Below are 25,415 nucleotides of genomic sequence, written 5' to 3' on the forward strand. Positions count from 1 at the left end.
AATAAAAAGGTCTTCTCCTGGCGCCGAAAAACAAATAACGACGGCGCCAGGCGGACCTCTCTGGGGAGCGCATTCCATAACTTAGGCGCCACCGCTGAGAAAGCCCTCCTCCGAGTAGCCACCCTCCTAATTTCCTTCACTGAGGGCTCCCGGAGGAGGGCCTCTCCCGCTGATCTCAAGGGCCGGCTGGGCATATATGGACATAAGCGCTCCTTCAGGTAACCTAAAGACATCGCTGGGCAGGACTGAGGACAGCAAAAAGGCCAGAAATCAGGCTTGGTAAACTAGAGCAGAGATGAAGTAGAATGCAAAAAACATGGGATTTAATGTGAAGTCCTCAGGAGTTGTGAGAAGGCACAAAAATTTACTAAATGTGCTGCTGCAGAAGCAAGCATGACAGTGATGGACAGGTGAAGTTCTGTCTTTTGCTCCCCAAAAGGACAGAGCCAAGCACAGTGCTCAGAGTGTGGACAAGGGATGGAGAGCTGGGCCAGGCTGTGAAACAGCCATTCTGGGTTGGGGAAGAAAGGGCAAAGCATCTAGAGTGCCACTCAGAAACAGAGGAAGCCAGATTAGTTACCTCAGTTACTTGGGTGGTAATTATTATAACTGCTTCTAAGTTCAGCCAAGAAATAAGTGTACCTTACACTTCTTTCTATTAAACTAAACTTGTTTTTTCACTGTGTAGCCTTAGTGCATGAATGAGTGACTAAGGGAGTGAACACCCTGACCTGAATTGAGGAATTGAATTCAGATCATTACCCCTACTTAGCCCAAGGCTGTCTGAACAGGAGGCCGGCAGTGAAAAGGAACTACCCTGGCAACTGCTGATGTATCTGTGGTCTTAGGAAGGGAGCCTGAGAAAAGGAACATCTGTGTGAAACAGGGGCTTAAGACAAGCAGGATACTTGTGGGGGATATAGTGACCTGGGTGCAGGCCTGAATGTGCAGACCCATAGCTTGAACAAAGGAGCTGTACAAAATGAAAGATTAAGGTAGCTAAATCACTTTACAAATATGTTGCTGAAGATTTCTACAGGAGAGGAACAGGTGCATCACAGTGTAAAGGGGTGGGACCGATTAATAAGCAGGTTGTGGTTGGTGTTGCCACCACAATCACTAACATCATATTTCAAGCAATGTCTTTCATTAAAATGTCGGTGTTCTATCCATCCTGCTGATATTCACATCTATTTTATTACATTTTCATGCCACCTATCAAATCAGTTCTTTGAATGGTTTATAAAACTTAAATCAATAAAGGATAGAATCAAATCAATATCAAAATAGATGTAAAACCAAAGCAATACAGCCAGTGTAAAACTAAAACCCAGCAAAACATAAAAGCAAAAACAATAGAAAATTAGTATAAAAGAAAATAACTATAACATTAACACCAAAGTGTTGAAATGCTTTAGCAACAAGTAACAAGGCCCTGGAAAAATAAAAGGTCTTTACCTGATGTCAAAAAGATTATGGTGTAGGCACTGGGCAATTTCTCTCAGGGGCACAGTATTCCATAATAGTACAATCAGCAAAATTGCCCTCTTAGTGCCTGCCTACCTTATCCTTGGGTGTGAACCCAGAAAAGGGGGGATCTAAAGATCATGTTAAGGACTAGCAGGTATATACTTGAGAATAACTGCTGTGCCTATCTCTTGGTGGTATCTGTGTCTGAAAGACATAGCTTCTTTCACAAATTACATGATGTAGCTTTAGAATCTAAAATTGGCTCATGAATTTCACTATGAATGGTATGATGCTTTTATGTTCTAAAATGGTGCTCTATTTCTGAATCAAATTACAACAAATACTGAGGAAGACCAAATATGAGATGGATCAATTCCATAAAGGAAGCCGCAGCCTTGAGTTTACAAGAGTTGAGTAAAGCCCAGGATGTTTTGGAAGGATTCATTCATAGGGTTGCCATAAACTGGAGATTACTTGATGGCATATAACAACAGAGAAAGTTATGACTAACATGAGTTAAAGAACTTAAGCTATAGCTAGTGACATCTTGCACTGTTACAGGTGGAGATGACCTTGGTCTCTGTAGATACTGTACTCAAGTCAAGCCTCTCACCAAAGGGATAAAAGAAAAGGTCCATTTATGGATTGGTAAGTGATTAATGGTTAAAAAAACAAAGAGGAAAAAGAGTGGTTAGTTTTAGTAAGGCAGCTGGAAAAAGTACAAAGATAGACAAATAATAAAGGGTCTGGGGCAATTCCCTTATGAATTAACAGAACAAGGTTGGGGCTGGTTAGCTTAGATAAATGAGTTAAAGCACAATAAAATTATTCAATTTTATTCAAAGGTGTATAAAATTATTCAAAGGTGTGGAGAAAATGGACAGTAACACCAAAACCCTTTGAAAGAGTCATTCCAAAAGGAAGTGAAAGGGAAGGTGATTAGAAGAAGCAGCTTCTGGGTACCTGTCCTCCACTTTTAGAATGGGCTTCCTAGAGTGCTCTGCCAGGCACCACTACTACTTTCATTTCAGTGCCAGGTGAAAACTGTCCTCTTTTGCAGATATTTTGAGACCCAATTTTTACCAACTGATGGTCCGTAAGAGCTCATTCCAATACCAGCAGTTGTTTCCCCCTGCCCCTGTAATGAGGAATTGTAATATTAGTCTGCATTTTATTGTTGTTTGCCACTTGGAGAGCCCTGTTGGGTTATGTAGTGCCCTATAAATTTAAAAATAAATAAACCTAGGGTTATCCCATGAAGTTGAATGATGGAAGATTTAAGAGAAATAAAAGTAACTGTGACTTCATAAACTGCACCAGTAAATAATGCAACATGGTATCACAAGTCGTTGTTTCAAAAGGTATTAGTTGTCATAAGCAGGTCTTTCCCACCCTCTTTTCCTCTCCAGAAGACTCAGATGAAACTTTAGAGGCACAGTCCTTTTATTAAGGTTTAACAAGTTTTTTAAAAAGGAAATCTGAAAGTGGTATTCTCTTTGAGATGTGAGGAAAGCATCTGTCCATGCAAAGAATTAAATCCAAATGGAAATTTTCCCTCCTCTGGCCCCTTTCAGAAAAGTTTCTGACTGCCCTCAGGGTTTCTCCTGCTGCTTCTTTCATCTCTCAATCTCCCTCCTACAACTGGTTCTGAAATGCCTCCTTTTTCCAGGTGGGTTGGCTCTCACACTTGGTTTGATAACCTTTACAAGGTAACCTTGAAATGGCAAAGTCATCTGCCCAATTCTGCCCCTCCACAACCTCCTCAGAACTAGGTGAATCGATTTGGGCAAACAGTAATGTGTGAGAGCTGGGCCCCTTCTCTACATTAATTCCCATCAGTTCCAATCAGAATGGCCAAGAGTCAGGAATAATGTAATAACTGTAGTACAACATCATCTGGATGACCACTATTTCCCCACCTCAGATTAGGGTTTTAAAGCATATACTGACATTTCACATTCAAATTCACTCATTTTTTTCATAGATGAACTACAGGAAACAGCTAATCATTCTGTATCTATGTGATATGCTCTTAGTAAACAGCTTCATTAATTGGATGTCCTGTAATTAGGTGTTCCTGTAAAAAAATTGTGTATCTGTCAACATGTAAGTAACTGAAAGAAAAGGAGATTAAGGGTTCCACATAAAGATGAAGGCATTTTTCTGAACTGTCCAGAGAGTTTTGGCTGTCGGGTGATATAGAAATGAAATTAGCAATAGAAATTTAATACAGCTGCCAAGACAACCATTCTAAATTCTCCTACTAGGGCATAATCCTTGATTGCACCTTTGGTGAATGGAAGCTCTCAAACTTGAAGATGACCAACCATACAATGCAGAATGGAAGCAGCAGCAAAAATAATCACCTTTCTGACCAGTGAATTTCATTTTGTGACGGTTCTTTGGAGGGGGAGGATAGGAAGGCTGGAAGCAGCTCAGGATAATACATTGGGATATACTTCCCTGTCCATTGTAATGCCTCCTTTCCTCCTCCTCTGAGGTTGCTTTTCTGACCATGAAAAACAGGCAACACAGTTCTTTCCGCTCTGGATGCAGGCAGGGAGAAAAGAATCATAAGAGGAAATCCAAATCATCCTATGGTCCCTAACACATCTTTTTGTATTCCAACTCTAGAAAAACTGATGGTCTGATAAAATATAGACAAATTTAAAGCCCTTATACATTATGAAACTAGCCTTATTTTTCTTTTCTAAGCAAGATGATAGAATGGGTTTAAATATAACATAACCATAACAGAGAATGATTAAATAATTAAAAGCACTGTAATGTCCATGATTTCACGTCTCAGTTTCTGGCAAGTCAGGTTGGGATTATGTCTGGTTTCTAAGAAATGAGTCAATGATGGTGTATGGTATATACAGTATATGGTCTGCTTTTTGTAGGCAAAATATTCATTAGGTCATAGTGGGTACAATATGCATATTGTTTTACATCCTATCTTGGTGGTCACTAAATTAGTAGAATTGCAAATCTTGCCATTTTCATCCTGGAAAATTAGGCCACATGTCATCCACTACTGAGTAGCATACAAAGTGCCATATTTGATATAACAGAACCCATGAAGCAGCTGAAATTTTGGGGAGGAAATGTACCTTATTAAGAGGAGAGCATAGCAGGGTTGTCTCAAAGTCTGGCGTGAAGTCAGGGACTATTCGTTGTTGACAAGTTTTAGAGGTATGCCCAAGTTAGCTTGAGCAACAACCTAAAAAAATTATCATTTTTCTTAGAAGCGATATTTAATTTTAAGAGGATCATGTGGGGTACCTAAGCACGACAACGGAATTTAAGAGATCCAAGAACATTTTTAAAGCATTTGAGAAAGAAAAAAACTGCGAGGTTTGTTTAGTAAAAAGCCCCAGAAATAAAATGTAAATCTATGAATTTTGGCCAGAGTTTGTCCAAGAATTCTGAAAATTTTGAATAAGCTGCCCAATGTGTGAGCATGCGTAGGAGCCCAGGCTTATTATCTCAAGGGTGGTGTTACCTCCACTTCCCCAAGTATGTCTTGGAGTAAGATCGTCAAAGGATGAGAAATACCAAAACCGAATTCTGTTATTGTACGAGGAAGCTGCTTTCTCCTTCAATTAGCGTAGGAAAAAGAGACCAGCGCCTACCCTCACCCTGGCAACGATTATAACCACACGCCGCTGAAAGTATGAGGTCATTGCCTGCTCCCGAGTCATCTGTTGCGGCAACTCCCGCCCTTTCCCTTGCCGCCATCTGTGTTAAGGGCACCGGCGTCAAACTGTGGCTGTGGCCGACGCTTCCGTGCTAAGCAGGTAGCTCCAACCCTTATCCAAGATGGCGCCGGCCGTTTCAGCGTCTGGAGGCGGTGCCTAAAATGGCGGCGGCGCCTGCGTCTTAGCGGACAGTTGTCAGAGCGGGATCTGACTTCTTCCATTGTGTGTTTGTGTGCCTGCCTGCCTGCGTGCGGAGAAGGTTGAGCTATTGCTGCTTTCGAGACAGGGATGGAGCCGGATCCGCTAGAAGGAGACGGCGGTTGCAGCAGCGGCGGCCCTGAGGGGGCTGTCAGCTCTCCAGCAGCGCCTGCCGGCCTCACGGCCTCCCAACGTCGAGCTGAGATTCGCCGGAGGAAGCTGCTGATGAACTCTGAAGAGCGGATCAACCGGATCATGGGTTTCCACCGGCCGAAGGCGGGTGAGGACGGGGCGTGGCTTGGGCTCGCCTTTGGCAGCCGCCGTGCCGAGAGCCAGCCCCAGGGTGCTGCGGTCCTGCCTCCGATCCGATGTGAACTCGGAGCAAGGCATGGCTTGGGCGGGGGGGGGGGGGGGGGCGCATTCCCTACTCGTCCCATTCCTAGTTAAACCTGGGCCGGGTCAAAAGTCTGCATGGAGAGTGCATTGTTTTAGTGCACGAAGTAGGTGCAAAAAGATAGCATGCCTTAGCGTGCTCTTTCCCGTTCCAGCAATGTTATGTATAATGGTGGGCGGCAATAAGCTACTTGATTTGATCCGTCACGGGCCGTGGGTTCAAGTGTTGCTCTATTTGCGCTACGCATTTTTAGTCCACACTGTTGCAAATGGCTGCCTTAAGTAGCTATGTGTAGATTTGCCGCTTTAGAGACTTGGATGTAGGTTTAGGCACTTACTTCCCAGAATCCTGTGGATTCTGTAAATAATAAAAGAAAAAGAGAGATCCTTTGGTCATATCAACATTCTTGCTTACGATGCTTGAGAACAGGTTTTTGAAACTACAGCTTGTAAATTGAAGGGTGTTTGACTCAGGTTGTGTACTTCCATTTGTATGTATGTGTATGGCAAGCTATACACTCCGTATTCTTTTAAAGCCGAAAGAAAGAAACGGCGCTTTTTATGTTACCACTGCAAATCCTGCTTTCTAGGATTTCCTAACAATTGCAAAATGTATCTGTGACTCAAATATAAATCTTATATCAGAAACAAAATCATCAACATAATTTGTTATCCCAATCTTAAACTAAGGAATTCGGAGACAGCCTAAGTATCTTTTGTATTTCATGCTCACAGCAGCCCAGTGAAGTGGATTAGGATGAGAAAGTAGTGATTGCCTATGAATGCCCAATGAGCATTGTAAAGGGGTTGGATTTGTAACCTGATTCTTGCTGCTTCAAGTCCAACTCCAGCTTTTTGCTGTTACACTATTACAAACCATTTTCAATTGTGTAACTGTCATGGCAGTAATTGTGTGAAGTGAATTACTGTTTTTAAATGTACAAGTCAGAGATTATTAGCTTAAAACTTGCAACAAATCCATTCTATTCAGAATTCAAAGTTATAGATTGTTTTTATTACTGCATACTGCTACAGTTCCCATTTTGTAGTGAAGAACATGGATTGCATTTTTTAAATGCTCTGTCAAATTCTGTCTAAATGCTCCACAGTGGAGCAGTTGCCCTTGGATTTACAGGCACTTGACCAAGAATAATTGCTGCAATAATTAAAATGTGATGATTTTTGTGTTTAGATTTTTACCCAGTCATCTTTTCCAACAGTTGTCAGCTTTTATATACCCGAGACTCATCTTAGCCCCAGTGTGCAGCATGGAATCCATTTATTTAACACTTAGATGTGTTTAATTTATTGAAGCCTCTGGCATAACATTGTCTTTAGGCTTCAAGAAAAGTTGAAATTATCAAAAACTGATCATGTTGCTAGCATATTACTGCTTGTTTAATTTTCTTTGCACACATTTTAAATTAGTTGCCAGTGTTGAGGGTTTTATTTTTGTGGGCAGTCTAGAGTGTACCTAATTAAGCAGGACAATTTTGTAAACAATAATTAATCATAGAACCATAGAGTTGGAAGGGGCCAGAGTGCCATCAGGTCCAACCCCCTGCAGGACATCCCTCTCGGATGGCTGTTCAGCTGCATCTTGAATGCCTCCAAGTGTGCTAGAGCCCACAGCTGCCCTAGGCAATTGGTTCCATTGTCATATTACTCTAACATTCAGGAAATGTTTCCTGCTATCTAGCAGGAACCTGGCTTCCTGTAACTTGAGACTTTTAGTCCATGCCCTGCATTCCAGGATAACCAAAAAGAGGTCCTGTCCTTTCTCTTTGTGACAACCTTTTAAGGGCTTGTACAGTACTATCACATCTCCTCTCAGTCAGGGCCCCTTACTAATCTGTGTATGTTAACCCTTGGAAAATTGGAAAACTTCCAAAATTAATAGTAGTTGTAGTTGTCATAGGGGCCCCAGTACACTGCTTTGCCCGGGGCCCATAATGCTGTTAAGGTGGCCCTGCTCTCAGTCCTCTCTTCTCAAGGCTAAACATGCCCAGTTCTTTCAATACCCCCTTATAGGGCTTTGCTTTCACTCCCTTGATCATTCGCATTGTCCTTCTCTGAATCCTTTCCAGCTTGCCTGCATCTTTCTTGAACTGCAGTAACCAGAATTGGACACAGTACTCCAGATGAGGTCTGACCAGTGCTGAGTAAAGGGGAATTAGTACTTCACATGATTTGGTAGCGATTCTTGTATTAGTAAAGCTTAAAATAGCATTTGCCCTTTTTGTAACCACATCACATATTCATATTCAGCTTGTGATGTAGAATAGTTCTAAGATCCTTCTCACTTTCATTATTGTTGAGCAAAGTATCTCCCATGTTGTAAAAAAAAAAGTTTCTTTTCCCTAGGTGCAGAACTAGGCATGTGTCCCTGTTACTTTTCATTCTGTTGTTTTCACCCCAGCGCTCCCACCTATGAAGAACACTTTGAATGCTGTTTCTGTCTTCCAGGGTATTAGCTGTCCCATCCATTGTTATGTCATCTACAATGACAATCATGTATTTCCTCATCCAAATCATTGACAAAAATGTTGAAGAGCACTAGGCCTAGGACTGAACCCTGTGGTACCACACATTACCTCTCCCTAGTTTGAGAAGATGCCACTGATGACTTTGAGTCTGATTCTGTAGCCAACTGGATCCACCTGTTGGTTGTTCCATCTAGCCCACTTTTAACTAATTTGCTAGTCAGGATATCATGGGACACTTTCTCAAAAACTTTGCTGAAGTCAAGATAGAATATGTCCACAACATTCCCATGGTCCATTAGAGAGGTTACCCAGTCAAAAAATGAAATCAGATTGGTTTGGCAGGATTTGTTCTTGAGGAATTCACATTGGCTTCTATTAATTACTGCATTGTTTTCAAGGTGTTTGCAGACTGACTGCTTTATAATCTGCTCCAGAATTTTCCTAGGGTTCAGACTGACTAGTCTTGTAGGTCTAAGGTTCTTTTTTTCCTTTCCTGAAGATAGGGGCAACATTAGCCCTTTTCTAGTCATCTGGCACTTCCCTTGCCCTCTCAAAGAGTTCCTTTATGACTCTGGGGTAGAGTTGACCAGGCCCTGGATTTGAATTCAATCAACTCAATTAGATGAACCTTGTCTGTCAATTTTGAGCTACCATCCTGTTTCATCAGGAAGGTCATAGCTTTGAGAGAAGATTGGGCCAAAGTAGGAATTGAGCACTTTTGCCTTTTCTTTGGCATCATTTATAATTTTGCCATCCACATTGAGTAGTTGAACCCCAATTTCTTTCCTCTGTCTTTTACTTTTGGACATGTCTGAAGAAGACTTTTTGCTGGTTTATGATCACTCACTAGCCTTATTTTATTCCTAGCTGATGCCATCCCTGCAATTCCATGCTACCTGCCTATGTTCTTCTTTTCCTTAATGAATCAGTATTAATATTAATTATACTGCCTGATATCACAGAGTGGTAAGAAAATGGGACTGTCCATGATAACAGAAGCCCTCATTAGACATCAGCTATATCTCACAGTGGCCAACCAGATGCCCATGGGGAGCCCAAAGGCAAGGTATAGCCATTTCCTGCTCTTGTTCCCCAATAACTGGAGGACATAGACATCTTGTTTCTGATTCTGGTTCTACCATCACTAGTAGTCATTGATGGCCTTATGCAGCAAACCCAACAAATGAGAAATGCAACTGCCCTTTTAAAATGTAAACACCGAAACTTAGAAACAGAGTGAGTCAGAAGGGGCCTCCTGGGCCATCTAGTCTGATTCCCGGCTCCAGCCAGCTCCGCTCATGTAATCCCCAACATGTGGTTGTCCAGTCTTTCCTTGAACACCCTTACTGATAGGGCCTCAGCCACCTCCCTTGGAAGCCCATTCCATATCCTAGGGGTCCTAACTGTCAGGAAGTACTTCCTGACATCCAACCTGAAGCATGGATTCTTGAATTTTGCCCCACTGGAATGTGTCCTGCCCTCCACTGCAGGAAAGAACAGGTCATGGCCCTTCTCCACATGGCATCCCCTGAAAAGTTGCTAAAAGATCCCCTCGGAGTTTCCTCTTCTCCAGGTGGAAAAGACCCAGTTCTCTCAATCTCTCATATGTCATCCCTCCTAACCCGGCTACCAGCCTTGTGACCCTGCGCTGAACCGATTCTAACCTAGCTATCTCTCTCCTATAGGACATGGTACTAGTTGTGTGCACACCAGAGTCATGTAGAGCAGTATCAACACCTCCTTAGGTCTAGAAGCCATGCTTCTGGCTATACATCCAAGGGTGGTGTTTTCCTTCTTAACCACTGCATCACATTGCTAGTTCACATCCAGCCTGCTATCGACAAGTACCCTGAAATCCCTTTCACAAGTGCTGTACTCCAGCACTTATCCACATGGAATGCCATCCTGTTGTCTCCTGCCCACTTCCACAGCCTGTCCAGATCCTTCTGGATCTGAATCACCTTCTCCTCAATTGTGGCCACTGCCCCCACTTTGGTATCATCTGTGAACTGAGTCAGCAGACTGGTTATCCCCTACTCTGGGGTCATTGATTAAAAAGGTTGAACAAAATCTGCCCTAGAACTGAGCCCTGGGGGACTCTGCTCGTCACTGGCTGCCATCCTGATGATTCCCCACTGATAGTGACCCTCTGCTTGCAGTCCGTCAACCATGCCCTAATCCATCGGGCAGTCCCATCAGTCTATTCCAATATATCAATATATACCTTGAATGCACCCAGCTCTGAACAAGAAAAAAGAAAATGGCACGGGTGTCCCTGGTTTGATTCATTTAGATGCAAGTGCTTACTCTGTTGGAAATAAAGTAGAACTCGTATAGATTGTCCATTGTTTTAAATGAATATTGAAGCAAAATGGCAGGTAATACCTTTTACATTCTCCAAGCAGAACACAAGTCCTAAATAGCCCTAAATGCAGGCTTCCTCAGTTAATCAAGGACAATTCTTTTTTCTTAGCACTCTGTGATAGAGGGAACTGATATTTATATCTTTACCTCCAAACAGAGTAATCAGCATTAATTACCGCTTGCCAAATTGTCCTGTTTAATTTGCTGTGCTCTAGGCTGTTCACAAAAATAAACACTTCAATTAAAACAACTGATCTAAACTATATACAAAGAAAATTAAAACAGCAATAAAACACAAGCAGTGTGATCACAGTTGTTGAAAAGATCACTCAGCTGGAAGTCTTTCTGTCTCTCCCAAAAGTCAGCAGGAAGTGCTTTCATGTCCTTTTCTAGGAAGCATTTTTGAAAGGAAAAACCATTGGGTTTGTTGCAAAGCTGGTATTCCAGGAGTGGGAGCATCCTCAAATGGAGCTTTTCTGAGAATGCTACCACTGGCAAAAAGACAAGGAAACGAATTTTGCTGGCATCCTTTTGCAGTCTCCACAGTCACCTGCACACTGTCCAACAAATTTTCAGGGCACTGTAGGGAATGGATTTCCTCCTCCACTATCTAGTCAGTGGAAATTCTCCACTAAATCAAAAGTCTTCCTTTAGTTGTTAAGGCCTAGTGGAAGGGATCCTTCCATCTGTGGGTAGCTTTTGCTGGATCCAATCCAATGATTCTTTGTATCTTTTTGAAAGGGAGGTAAGAGCCACAATAGGTAGAGGGAGCTATGTTGGCTCAATGTACTAAGTGTACGATCTTATGTTTTGATCTCCTTCTATAAACTCTTAATTGCTTAACTCCATGACCGAGGTCTCATAGAACCTGAAGACTACCCTAAGATATTTAGCATCTGTGATTCTTTTGCTTTGGTTCCTTCTTTAGATGATGATGGCCATTCAGAATCTAAGCTTCAGCTGGAGCAAGATAAACCAGGTCCGCTTCCTACTCCTGTTTCCAAGCGGGTTGTGCTGGGTGATACTGTCTGCAGTTTGGCAGGGACAGCCGACCATGCAAGCAGTGTGGCAGAGCACAAGGGAGAGAAAAAAGACTTGTTCAGCAAAACTCCTGAGGTTGGTAGTGATGGCACCAGTGAACTCCGGCAGCGCAGTAGAGGGGACCTGATGGAAGTTGCACAACGGGCACCTCGCCATGGATTAGACCAGTATTTATCAAGATTTGATGAAGCCATGAAACTAAGAAACCAGCTGATGAGTGAGAAGCCAAACCAGGAGAATGGAAATGCTGTGGAAGAATTTGATTCATTCCGTATTTTTCGATTAGTTGGGTGTGCCCTTCTTGCCATTGGAGTTAGAGCTTTTGTGTGCAGATACTTGGTGAGTTAAAAAAAATCCTGTTGCATTTCTTGTACTGTTTCTTTCTGCTTAGTTGCCTTGCTGACAACTCTGTAGGATAAGAAGTTTGAAAATCCCATTTCACAGATGGAGTACTTACACTGAGAAAAGGTGACTTTCTCAGGGCCACCCAGCAGGTACATGGTTATTGATTCAGTTCCAAATCTGTGACTCCGTGCCCTGCTCCACTTCAAATAAAATATAGTGCATTTCAGCTGTTCAGAGAACCCCATGTTACTGAAGTAATGTGTGTTCTTTGCACATATAGCCTCAGTAATTTTTATAACTACTCTATACTGTTGCCCAGTACCATTAGCCCTGTACTGCAGGTGGAGGGTGAAGTAACAGATGCTTGAGATTCAAGCTGCTTCATGTATTTATAGCTGGGTGAAACACATTGCCAGGTTCATATTCTTGTACTGCATATTGGGCAGATAGAAAAATTATTTTCTGAGCAGTTAATGTGTTTAAAAAGAAAACTTGCCTGCAATCTGAGTATAAGCAGTTTATAATAAGGATTCTTTTTTCATTTCAGTTCAGGTACTACTTCTTTATGCATGTCTTTGTGTAAGTGTCTATCCAGTGCTATTGCCAATTCGTTCTGAAGCAGATAGTTATTTGAGAAGCTGGTTTTCTTGATCATTACAGTCAGTGGTAGCATTTGTTATGCTGCCTTGCCTTAATGTAGTTGTGAGCCGATCACATAAAGCAGCCTCTTCCAAGTAATTCAGAGAAAGCCGTAGCATTTTCAAAAACCATTAGGGAATTTGTACTCACCTGATTCCAGAATTGAGGTCAGATTAACAAGGTACAGGTGCCAAATTCTAGAAAAGCAAAAATGGAGAGGGTTGAACCATACTGTCAAAAATCTAAAATTATCCAGTCCATTTTGAGACACACACAGGTTTTTAAAAGGAACCTGGATAATTATACACAATCATTTTCCAACAATATAAAATGCAATTTGTAATTAGCTTCATTATTATCAAGTTCCTGCACATTGTATGTGAAGTTTGGGTGGCAGAAAGTGTGGTACATTTCAAATGCCTTCTGAAAACACATTTCTGCATTTAGGATTTCTTGACTGGAGGTGGTTGAGGCCCCGTCGGTGAGGGGTTCAAAGATAGGCTAGGCATGCACATGGTGGGCATGTTGTGAGCGGAGCCAGGGGTCAGACTAGATAGCCCAAGGGACCCCTTCTGACTTGCTCCGTTTCTATGCTTCTATGCTGCTCCATTTTACCACTCTATATTATTGTAATTGTTTTAATATTTCATGTTAAATATGACTTTAATATTTATGTGTGACATTTATATACCATTCAATAAGATAACAGCCATAAATAAGAATCACAAATAAATACAATAATAAATATATATAAAATATCCTGGAATATTACAATACACTGAGCCTTCTTATATGATGTGAAATAATTACTTTTGACTGAAGCTTTCATGTAAAGGTTCTTGTAGGATAGATAGCACACAAATACCTTGTAACCTCTGCAGGAGTAGATGACATACTTGTTAATGACCTCCGTAGCAGCACATTTTCCTTGGACAGTTTTGTCCATTTTGAAATTTGGTTCAACTTCTGAATACATTTTTCAGTGTGTTGCCTGATGCAGATCACAAAAAATAGACCTTTTCTTGAATATGTTTATCAAGGTAGTTCCTCATAACTGCTTTCTAATTCATATAACTTTTTTGCATTTTTTCCCTCCACAGTCTATATTTGCACCATTTCTTACCTTACAGCTTGCATACATGGGGTTGTCCAAATATTTTCCAAAGGTAAGGTGTTAGGACAAATGCATTTTCAATATTTCTAATTTTAAAAAACTATTGCAGGAAAAATCTGTTGTTATAGAATATTCCTATATTGTATACTGTGTAATAGATGATAGCATTATATTTTATATAAAACTATTTGCACATTTACATTGGCCTTACTTCTGGGTAGATACATATAGGATTGATATTAAAAAATGAGCCAACTTGCTATGCTTGCCCTTACTTAGAAGTTACCCTTCATAAGCCGTTTTATTTCATTGCAAGATAATGTCAAGACAGTATCATGACCATCCAAACACAATTTACCCCCAGGTCTGGTGGGCACTGAGCCATTGCAAAATGAAATAATTATTCACTAGATATGGGTGGGCAGTAGATAGATTTCCAGATGTTTGGGATTTCATCTGGTAATCCAGATGTCTGGAATTTCCAGCATTCCTGATCAATGGACATGGTTGCAGGGTCTTCTGGGAACTGAAGTCCAAACATCTACTTTGTGCCTGCTCTGATACAGAAGAAACAAGTGTGGACTTCTTGTGGAGAGAAATGTGTATGCATACTGCTGTCTGCAACGCTGAATGCAATTCAGCTATCAGTCTTCTTCAAAATTCTGAGTGTGGAATGTTGGGAGTTGTAGTCCAATATATCTGGAAGGCTCAAGGTTGGAGAAGGCTGATCTATATATGGTGTTCATAAGGAGGATGGTGAAATAATAGATTGGGTTGTTACTTATTCTTACGACCTTAAACATTGAAGACTAAAGAAGTGGAAGACTAGAAACATGTAACAATCTGCTCATGAAGAATCGACATTAGTTTATCCACTGATAAATCATAAAGAAGAGGCTGTGCAGCCTCTGCATTGCATTGCATTGCAATGCTGCTGGCTTGGATATGAAACATAAAATACTTTCAGTAACCTAAAATGCAATGCGAAAAATGTTTAGACAGAAAGTAGTCCTACAACCCCAGCATGCCCCAGTTAGCCATGGCATGTTGGGAGTTTTAGGACTTTACAATTATGTCTTGGTCATTACCTTGCCACCCATGCAGTCCATGGTTTGTTTGCAGACCATTCTCATATCTATTTTACAATTCTGCTTTTTTTTTTTTTTTTTTGGAGGGGTTCTTATGCTTTTTACAACTTAGAATAATTTCGGTGGGGGATATTAGCTTTGTTGCTTTACATTTTTGGAGAGTTTGGGGCTACACACATTTCATAAACATAAGGGTGCAGGTATCCTGTACAGGCAGTCTGCCCGTAATATATTAAAACTCTGATAATGAACTTAAACTGTGAAAGATGAAGTTAACCCTTTCTTTCTCAAACAGAGTGAAAAGAAGACGAAGACTACAGTATTAACTGCTGCTCTTCTACTGTCTGGGATCCCTGCGGAAGTCATTAGTCGTTCCATGGACACTTACAGCAAAATGGGGGATGTCTTTACAGACCTCTGTGTCTATTTCTTTACCTTCATCTTTTGCCATGAACTGTTTGTGTTTTTTGGTGCAGAAATGCCATGATAGTCATGGAACTCCGTATAACTTTAGCAGGACTGTGTTGGTCTTGATTTCATATACGCCTTTGGATATATAAACAGGGTTAACCCGTTACCCAGTTCTTATTTGTTTCAGTGCTGCTTAAATGCATTTCTGAAGGGAAAGGTACATGGCAATCCCAAATGTCGAACACAGAATATCATTCCAAGGACAGGGCTGTTCTGTTAGCATATGACCTTCCTGTTGCATACTTCACTTGAAATTGTAATCTGAGATGTGTTTGGCAGAATTTCATTACCAAACATTAGAATGGCTAGAATCCAAATTCCCATGAATGGAACTCGCCCACAGGATGCTACTGCTGAATGAAAGGAGTGGAGGCAATGTTTTACAATAGTTCTTCCTCCCTGTGCCCTCTGTAAAGCTGCTCCACAGGATTGGGGATCCCTTTTGAACAGTATGGGAGGTTGGATTGGGGAGCTGCAAGGGGAAAGGGAAAATGGATGGAAATAGCTTCTTTCCGTTCTTCTTCTAGTGGAACCTCCTGTAGAGCTTAACCTCTTCTGAGACTGATTGAAGATGGGATGCTCTGGATCCACCCAGAGGAACTTCCTAGGGACTGCTATTTCAATATATTATTACCTTAAAACTCTCAATTAGATGTTGGAATATTCTGACAAAATACTGCCAACCCCCAAGGCTTCTGTTTCTGCAACAGAATTAGGCTTGGTTTAGCTCATCTTACTCTCTGCCTAATGATGGGCATATTATGTATTTTGTATAATTAGGCAGGTTTGATATGAAATGTGAATGGCAGAGCTAAAACACTGAACTGTGAAATCCCCAGTGAGCATTCATGAACATTCTTTTGTCTTAGCTGGAATCCTAATATTTGTGTTTACATGATCTAATATAATACGCTGCATTAAAAGTAAACATTGCCGGTTAACCCCCCTCCCCCCGCTGTCTTGAGTAATTTAACTCTAGAAGTGTCACCGTTTCTGTTCATCCCTATGGTGCTGTTTTGATCTTTGTACTACATACCAAGGCAGGCCTCTGTAATATTTCCTGTATGTTCCTTCCCAAGAATACGCACATGTAAAGTTCAGCCTCTTTTGCCTGAACATTCGAGAGATCATTATATTTACAAGTAATAGGGGAGTACTGTGGTTTGATAGAGTAGACAAACTAGTCTTCACTTCTAGTTTTAATTTGCTGCTTAGTGTGCATTCTGGTTTGGATGGCACGGAATGTTCATTTCTCATGGAAATGCTGATATTAGAAGACATAATAGAAATGATTTCTGAGAAGTTAATATTTATGTTCATTGTCGAAGGCTCCTGTCCATTGGTCAGTCAAGTCTCTGCTTGGCTTTCATGGATGGTCCTTTATTTATTTTTTGTTAAAATAAATTTGAAAATTTGTCTTTTCAGGTTCCTTCAGCAATTCAGCAATCCACAATTGCTACATCATAAAAGATGGCAGGAGCTATTACTTGATCTTTATTTGAATAAAATTGTATAACTAGTGAAAGCGCCGTTGTAGATAGAATGTGGAGTCCAGACGGAGAGAATGCCTCCTCAGGCTTTCTTTTCTCCCTTTTTCATCCTGCTCTGTTTTCCTTTCTTCATCTGCTCTTGATTCAGTGCTATGTGCGGCTGTTGCTGTCACCAGTTAAAGGGTGTCCCGAAGTGGCAGTACAGAACCTGTGGCCCATTCACAATTCTTACATGTGACTTTACTTGCCTTAAGGATTCAGCAAGAAATTATACTACTATGAAAGAGTTCTCATTATTCTGAAGGATTTTACTTTGGCTCTTTAGATGTATGGGGATCTAATGTCCAAATAAGCTGTTCAAACAGTTTGTAAACCTGTTACCTTGCAGCTGTATTCTTTGGGAATTCCTGCATCTCACCTGTTAAACTTTTGTTGATTACACAGGCTAAGTCATTTCTATTTTTAGAGGTGCTTGTGGCTTTTGTTGGGAAACAAAATCAGTTTTTTTTCTAATAGCAGCTATGACCTTGTTTCTTTATTAGCATTTAACTTTTCTGCCTTGTAATTTTAACAATGTATTTATTAAACTGAATCTTGCTGTTATAATGAAGGGGCACAGATACATAGGAGACAAGGGTGAATAGAATTGCTTGTGGATTTACTCACACCATTTCCCCCTGCTCAAAGGCTTTTGCCTTTCTGTTCAGTTTAAAATGCCACTTTATGGGTGCAGCATAAACAGCAAACAAACATTTCATGAGTTTCTGTATTCTTTCTGCACACATTTTCTTCCTCTTGGGATACTAGGTTTGATCTGTTCTACTGTGTACAGTCATTTTTACGCTTCACTAAAATCTCCTAATTTAAGCATTACATTTTCTGTTATCTAAAGTAAAGTAGCTTCTACCAGGTCTGACTATCTCTGACATACTGAAAGCTCATTATTTGAAACTATGAATGAACATGAAAAGATTCCGCATTTGTTTTGCTTTTGAGTTCTTTGTGCAATGACTGGGTTTTGCAGATTCATCACAGAAACCCCTAAAATGCCCTGAGGAATTCTTTTCGTATTTCAGCTTCTACAGTTAAAGGTACTCTTATTAGCCATTGAAATCAAGACCTTTCAATCAGTACTTCTGAATTTCTGTAATTCAGATTTGCTGTACTGAAGGTTTTAAATGGTGACAAAACAGTATGTATCTAAGGTAATTGAATCTTTTTGATTTCAAAAGGCAACATTTTTAAAACAAAACTTTCCTTGGTATGGGAAGTTATGTATAGGATGAAACAACAGGTGAATAGTCAGAAAGTGTTCTGTATATGTTTCTTCTTGCAAAAATTGGGGCTTCTCTATTCAATAAACCTGTGATTATGTATGCCCATCAAAGGAATTATTTCTACATTTATCCTATTAAATCCATTAAAGTTATGTTTGTTGCCATTCTTTTATGCTTTGGCAGTACTTGAATATTCATTAAAATAAAAAACGACTGCACAGCTTGTCAAACACTTTACTAACCTTTCTGATTTTATAGTATCTCAGCATTTAGAAGGGTTTGGAAGTGAATTGTGATGCCTGCAATTGGTTATCATAAAATTGAGGCAATAAACTCAATCTCTGGGTTTGGGCCAAGTGGCTCGCCTGATAAAACCTTTTCTAGGTCTGTGAGATAGAACACACTGGTTGTTATGAAGACGGCAAACAGCATATGAATGACATCCAGTATTTCGGGAGAGAGATACCTGGAAAATGAACTTAGTCATGGAAGCAGTAATGCAGTTGGAGCCCTGTCATAGCACTGGGGTTTTATTTATTTATTTATTATTAAACTTATATTCCGCTGTATTAGCCAAAGGCTCTGTAAGCAGAAGGACGATTAGCAGGGATGATGGTGTCTATAGCCTTCAGGATTCCTGCTGAGCTGAGCTGCAATTCTCACAGTGCTTAGGGCAGCAAAGGATGAGGTTTCCCTGCAATATTTATTGTGAGCTATCCCTCTTGTCGTTCCAAATATAATGGACTGCCTTGATCCTGAATGGGCAATTAAGACCCTAAAGACTTTCTCCTGGGGAGGTTTGTTAGAAAAGGTTTGTTGAAATGGATCAATACATCGGCCTGGATTATTGGATTTCCTCCTGTGGACAAAGTTACAAGGACTGGCAAGATGAGCACCAGCATTGCAAAATTTACCAGGGTTATATAGAATGCCTCACCAATCTGAGCAAAGGTCCATCAAGTTCAGCATGATGTTTCCTGCACTGTTCAACCAGATCTTTCTGGAAAGCCCGTCAGCAGGGCAAGGGTGCAAATGGTAACTCCTACGGTTGCCTCCCAGCAATGGCTATTCAGTGGCATTCTGACTATGAACCTGAAGGTCCCATAGAGTCTTCATGGCTAATAGCAGCTCATAGATCCCCTATAAAGCCATCCACACTAGTGACAAACTGCACTTTATGGCAGCAAATCCATACTTTATTGATGCATTGAATGAGGCAGCACCTTTGCCTGGAATCTCCTGCCAATCGGTTCTGATTTATACTCTGTCAGAAAATTTCCTTGATAGTTTGTGGAGAAAGGTGTCCACATGGTGCTGTCCTTGATCTTTTGCCAGAGGGCTGCTGTGAAGAAAATGAGAGTTAAGGATATACTTTGTAAATATTGCAGCAACTCTCTGAAATGCTCAGCAACATAGAAGTGGACAGTTAATTGTCATCATTTTGACAGCAGTGTGTAGATCATAAAAGGTACTGACAATTATTATACTTTAGAAAACAAAGAAGGAATACAAGAATATTAGAATTTTCCTCTTCATACAGGCACACTGAAAACAATATGAAGTTACGAGGAAAAACAGATTAAATACAGTTAATTTGTTTCCCCAAAGGTTTGTTAAAATCTGAGCAGAGTAGAATCTGTTTGGATTGGTTTGTAAGGGTTGAGGTAAGAAAGCAGAAGGAGACTTGAACTGGATTTCTTTCTCATACAGTTGCCTATCCTGAGCATAAAGAAAGGGGGCAAGATAATTGCAGTAAGTGTCTGAACTACAGATATAACTTACATATAGGAAAGCCATACATATACTTGAATATGTAAACAAATGCAATATAGATGTGGCGATAAAAACACATTTTGGAAAAGGTAAGTTGTTGCGTGGTTGTGCTGGCTGGGCATAATTGGAACTCTAATACATTTGGAAATTGCACAAATTTGTTAGCACCTTTGTTAGCTGCCAACTCATCACAACTAAATTATATTGGATTAATAAATGGTAGGTCATGTTGTTGTGCAGATGGCTTCATGGAGCATTTGGAGAACATTAAACCTATCCAAGCATTAAGATCAATAGGCCCTCCACCAGGTGCCGTGCCAAATGAAAGGCAGGTAGCTGCACAAGAGAAGAACTTTTCAGTGGTGGCATCATTTGGTCCCTGTTACGATCTTTCTAGCAGCAAGTTTCTCTGAGGCACTTTTAAGAATTGCTTTTAGTTCTTCAGTATATATAGCAATCAAATAGAAATTTACTAGTATGATGACCTGCACTGCTAGGCATATTTTCCAAAGGCTTGTGCAGTATAATTGCAGAAGTTGTTTACTAATATGCATAGTAGCATGTAGTCTAGCCCATCTGGAGGGCCTCGTGTTAGGGAAGGCTGTTACAGGGCATTCACATGTATCCTTGCAATACCTCTGGCCAACAAGTTAAACCGAAACAGAGGGATTTAAGCAAGGCCTTAGTGAGCTTCATGGGTAAACTGAAATTTGAATTCCTCACTCCAAAGTTCTTTTCATTACAGGATCGTACATTGTCCATCAAAATAAAATAAACTCACTTTGTACACAAGGCCAGTGCATTAAAAGGCATCAGATAATGCCTTTTACACATTTTACTCCAGTAAGGGTGCTACATCCCTTTTCTACTTCTGGCATCAAAATATCCTTTGTTTCAGAGGAGCATTACCTTTGTCATTTTTATTGTAATATCCTTTCAAGCCTGACGGATCAAAATTATTTCAAAGCGGCTTGCAAGCCGAACCAAAACCCATACAAAAGTCAGGCAGCAACCAGTGGGAGCAATCTGAACACATTATAAAGGAGAGACGAACCGGACGCGGATTTTCAGGCCAGCGCTGCACGGGTAGACTAGCGCCCCCGCGGCTAGTCAGCCCTTCCGCGACGCCCCTCCTCCCCCTTGGCAAAGGACGGCCCCATCGGCGGCACAGCCGGGGCTCGACTTGCACCTCATTCTCCCGCACGCCAGAGGCCGCTGTGGAGCGGCTTCCGGAAAGGAGGGGGAGCCCGTCTTCTCTATTACTGCGTAGGTCGGTTCATTTCCGCCTCGCTTGGTCCGTCGGAGATGGCAACTGTGGCAGCCTCGCCTTGAGAGACAAAACGCAGAACAAGAAGGCCGCTGGTCGGTGCCGCCATGGGTCGGGAGTCCAGGTGAGCGGGAGGCCTCCCCGGAACCGGACTTGGCGCTGTCCGAATCCTGCCCCGCTGACCTTGCTGCGGATTCGAGCGGGAGACAGAGCTTGTCCCCGAAATAGGCCTTTTAATGGCAGCTGTACCGGCGTCGGGTGGCGGGAGTCCCTGCGTGGGAGACGCGAAGGCTTAGGGGGCTGATGGGCATTCTGTTCGCTCGGGGTTAATGGGTGTCTCCATTAAAAGAGGGCTATCCTCTGTTAATGATTTTAAGGATATTATTTCAAACATTTTTTATGACAGCAGTCTGGAAATTGAAAAGAACCACCCAGGGCGATTTACAGCACTAAGCCGAGTGGGGTTTGGATAGGCTTGGCTTGGGTCCTCCTTGGTCTTTAGGCCTTCTTGCTTTCTGGTTGCCCGTGATGATTGGGCGCATTTTCCCCACTGAGAACTTCTGTTGACTCGTTTTTTGGATGCATGTTTTTCACATGTTATGAGTCAGACAGTAGTAGTTAAAATGACTCAATAAAATAATGTAAACATTATTTGTGTCCAGAAAAGGCAGCAACCATATTTTCCCCAGGCAAGTTTGGAATTCCACTAACATATCATACAACTTGCTTTCAGTTGTAACATAAGCTCATTATGGTGTGTTTGTCATTTGTGATTATTTCCTATCTTGATGCTTGTGTGTGGTATATGTATGTATTGTTACATATCACTTACACAGCTTCATTTTTATCCTTACAACAACAAACTTGTGAGGTAGGCTAGACTTAGATTCTGTGACTGGCTCAAAGTCACCTAGTGGTTTCATGACCAAGAGACTATTTTGAAAGAAAGTCATTGTGGAGGAGTGATTTGCATACTGGACTAGTCTCTGGAGAAAATCTGTGTGACAATTTTGTAGATTGCTCAGGTTTTCTCTTTATTTGCATTGGTTATATTCCATTTTTACTTTATGAAGATTTGAGCAATTTACACTGCTCCTTTGTCAGGCTTTAAAATACTTAATACTAAGCAAGTTCTGATGGACATAGGCATGTATAACTGGGTGGAAATTACAGTACGTGTTAAGCATGAAGAAGGTATGTATGTGATTTTTAATCTTGTTTCACTTTTAAGCGCATATAGTCAATTAATTGTGTCTCCACTTAGATGTATGTTGAAGTCAAATATATGCAACAAAATATATGCATTTGCCTTTTTTTGAGGGGAGTGTGTAATTTGGCTTGGGAATTCATAACGCACAGAAAAAATCTTTTAATGCTTGGAACTTTATTTTCTACACTCTCTATAAGATTTTCCTTGCTTTAACAATATATTGCTATCTGCAATTGATACAGCTTGGTTGTTTTGTATAGGTGCAGTGTGGCCTCAAGGCAAATGGATTTCTGTATTGACTAATAACTGATGGCCAATTTCACAATTCTTTAATCAAATTGAATACAAAAACCCTTGAGTGCTACAGTACATGGTTTAGTCAGTTTCAGTTTCTGAAACAGCTTGCACAGTAGATATGGTTTTATGGTATCTGGGAAATCCTAGTATTGAACGTCAAAAGTATGGCCCAATTGTGTCAGGCAATTTTTTAAAGCTTTCATGCTGAAATCATTAGAAGCTGATCTACTAGAAGGTATTACCTTGCTTACCTAATCTCTCTCATTTCCTCAGATCAACAAAGCAACAGTTGTCCAAACAAAAACAGTGAGTTAATCTATTTATAATAGTTTTTATCTCACAATTTCTAAGGGCAAATGTACTATGTAAATGAATGCATTAGTGAAATACTTCCTACTTCTTTCATTATAATGTGAACCACAACAGAGGTTCTTTGGCTTTCCCTAGGCTGCTTTTATCTTTCTGTATGGTAGTTTCCTGCTCAGGGTGAACTTCTGTTGTAACTAAGAGAGTTGCCACTTTTCTATGGTCCTATGAAGCCACAATGCTCAATTTCTCAGTATTTTCAGCTCCACAAATGATTTTAGCTAGTTAAATAGGAAACCGAGTTTTAAAGTACTGCTTCACACTATTTTCTTAGTGTGTTGTGCTTAGCAGCCTTTTTGAGATTCAGCAGCATTTCATTTGGGAATTGATTGGCACATACTTTTCATATTTAGCTTAGTAATGCTAAATTATGTTATGTATGGTAGAACTAAAGTACACTGCTTGACCAAACATTCATTAGCATTTTTGGCATGAAAGTATTGTTCTTGATTGTATTGCATATTTTTCTCATTTTGAAGTGCATATGTGTATATATCCCAATATAAATAGGGGGTGAGCACAGAATTTATTAGATACTGCAGTGGGCCAGGCAAGTTAGCTTGATGAAGCTGCCAACAACTGGATCACGCTGTCTGTTGAACTAATTGATCTGTAGGATGTTATCCACCCCCAGTTGCCAATATATATAGTTAACACAAATGCTTTAAAGGTTATGTATCATTTGTTTTGCCCTGTCTTCATTCCACTATTAATTCCTAAGCTGCTTTTCTTCTATTATTGTTATACATCTTTGCCTTGAGTCATGCTTCCACTTGAATAGAAAATACTTCAAATGAAACACAAAACAAAAGAGGTCTGGTAGGGATCAAAAGGCATTGTCATTCTTTCTAATAAGATACATTTTTATCCTGTCCTTTGTGCAAGGAGCTCAGGGTAGCATCCATGGTTTCGCCCTTTTTTGCCTCTCTTAAAACCCTGTGAGGTAACTAGTCTGCAAAAAATGGCTCAGTGAATTTGATTTATGAGTGTTAATCAGAACCTGGGTCTTCTCAGTTGTAATCCAGCACTCCAGTTAAAACCCCATATTGACTTTCATTGACCTTAAGGCCTGAGGCTATATAATGACACTGAAGATAAATTAACTGTTAGTTCTACAACAAAATATCCTTTAAAACCTCTTTTAAATGTTGCAGTCTTTAGAAAAAGCTTATTATGTAGTTTACATTGTACTTTTCATGTTATACATCTTGATCATTGTATTATCTACACCACAGGCATTATCGGAAGCGCTCCTCATCACGAGGGCGCTCTGGTAGCCGTTCTCGAAGTCGTTCTCCACCTGACAAAAGAGCAAAACGTGGAGATGATAGGCGCTCTAGAAGCAGGGACAGAGATCGCAGACGTGAGAGATCACGGAGCAGGGACAAGAGGAGATCTCGATCACGTGATAGGAAACGTGTGAGGTAAGCAGCAATATATCTGAGGGTATTCAAGGATAGGCTAGACATGCACATGGTAGGCATGTCATGAGTGGAGCCGACTGGAGGTGGGGGTCAAACTAGATGGCCCGAGAGGCCCCTTCTGACTTGCTCAGTTTCTATATTTCTATATTAATCCAAAGGAAGACTGAATAATTTATTAAACAATCAATCTTCTTCCCATTCCAGTAGATGGCAATGGATGTTGCCTGTTACTGGAAGAATGAGTTAGAATGTTGGTTAAGTTAGTCCTTTTAGCTCTACTAGTAATTAGTTTTGATTTTTGACACAGTGGTGCTCAGTTTTCTCTTATAGACAGCTATTAGAATGAAGACTTTCTGCTTTTTCTCTGGTGGATGAAGTTTCTTTAAACCACAAAATATTTCATTTATAGTATAACCCCAAATCTTCTTTTGCATAGGCGTTCAAGAAGCAGAGAGAGGGAACGAAGCAGGGAGAGGAGACGATCCCGTAGTCGAGAGAGAAGAAGATCCAGAAGCCGAAGCAGAGGGAGAAGGTCCCGATCTTCCAGCCCTGGCAAGAACAAAAAAGTAGAAAACAGGTAATTGAAATATTGATAGGCACCATTTTATACAAATGCCTTAAGAGAATAGCCAAAGTTATGGTAGATTATTGTGGATTAAACATACACAAAGTCTTTTCTGCTTTTGCAATGTTTTTGTACATGTGTACTTAGTCTTGTCAGCAGTGACCAGACCTTTGATGCTGTCATGCAGTAGCAATGTAAACAGTTTGTCTGAGAGAGTTACAGAAATACAGACTTTTTGTTTGAATTTGATTGGGGTCAGTAGGGCAACCAATGCATTCCAAAGCAATGAAATAATTTTGCAAAATGTGCAGTCTATAAAATTCTGAAAAGCCAGAGGACCCCTAACTTAACCTGAAATTAACAACACTTTGATATTGAATTGTATAGCTTGTATTCTATGCCAGCTCAGGAAGATTGCAGTCTTGGAAGTTGGCTA

General features: G+C 40.7%; 2 protein-coding genes across 2 annotated transcripts in view; both read left to right on the forward strand.

The window, feature by feature from the left end:
• Positions 1-5,376: 5,376 nt before the first annotated feature.
• CAMLG (calcium modulating ligand) lies at positions 5,377-18,244 on the forward strand. Its single transcript, XM_044454555.1, has 4 exons — positions 5,377-5,649; positions 11,541-11,992; positions 13,738-13,803; positions 15,135-18,244. The coding sequence occupies exons 1-4, from the start codon at positions 5,460-5,462 to the stop codon at positions 15,324-15,326; spliced, it is 900 nt and encodes a 299-aa protein (XP_044310490.1). The 5' UTR covers positions 5,377-5,459; the 3' UTR covers positions 15,327-18,244.
• Positions 18,245-21,096: 2,852 nt separating this feature from the next.
• The window catches only part of DDX46 (DEAD-box helicase 46), a 36,420-nt gene continuing 32,101 nt past the window's right edge, over positions 21,097-25,415 (forward strand). Inside the window, exons 1-4 of the mRNA XM_044454237.1 lie at positions 21,097-21,241; positions 22,898-22,930; positions 24,226-24,414; positions 24,851-24,991. Coding sequence (XP_044310172.1) covers positions 21,225-21,241; positions 22,898-22,930; positions 24,226-24,414; positions 24,851-24,991 — 380 coding nt within the window. The 5' untranslated portion in view covers positions 21,097-21,224. The remainder of the gene's footprint in view (positions 21,242-22,897; positions 22,931-24,225; positions 24,415-24,850; positions 24,992-25,415) is intronic.

Source organism: Varanus komodoensis, unplaced genomic scaffold (assembly GCF_004798865.1).
Source record: "Varanus komodoensis strain SLA01 unplaced genomic scaffold, ASM479886v1 scaffold7_3, whole genome shotgun sequence".
Classification (NCBI taxonomy): domain Eukaryota; kingdom Metazoa; phylum Chordata; class Lepidosauria; order Squamata; family Varanidae; genus Varanus; species Varanus komodoensis.

What these genes read in the sequence shown, in the direction of transcription:
- CAMLG (XM_044454555.1), top strand. Translation starts at nt 5,460, where the DNA reads ATGGAGCCGGATCCGCTAGAAGGAGACGGCGGTTGCAGCAGCGGCGGC. An exon ending in TTTCCACCGGCCGAAGGCGG is followed by an intron (nt 5,650 to 11,540) that starts GTGAGGACGGGG and finishes TTCCTTCTTTAG; the next exon opens with ATGATGATGGCCATTCAGAA. An exon ending in TGTCCAAATATTTTCCAAAG is followed by an intron (nt 13,804 to 15,134) that starts GTAAGGTGTTAG and finishes TTTCTCAAACAG; the next exon opens with AGTGAAAAGAAGACGAAGAC.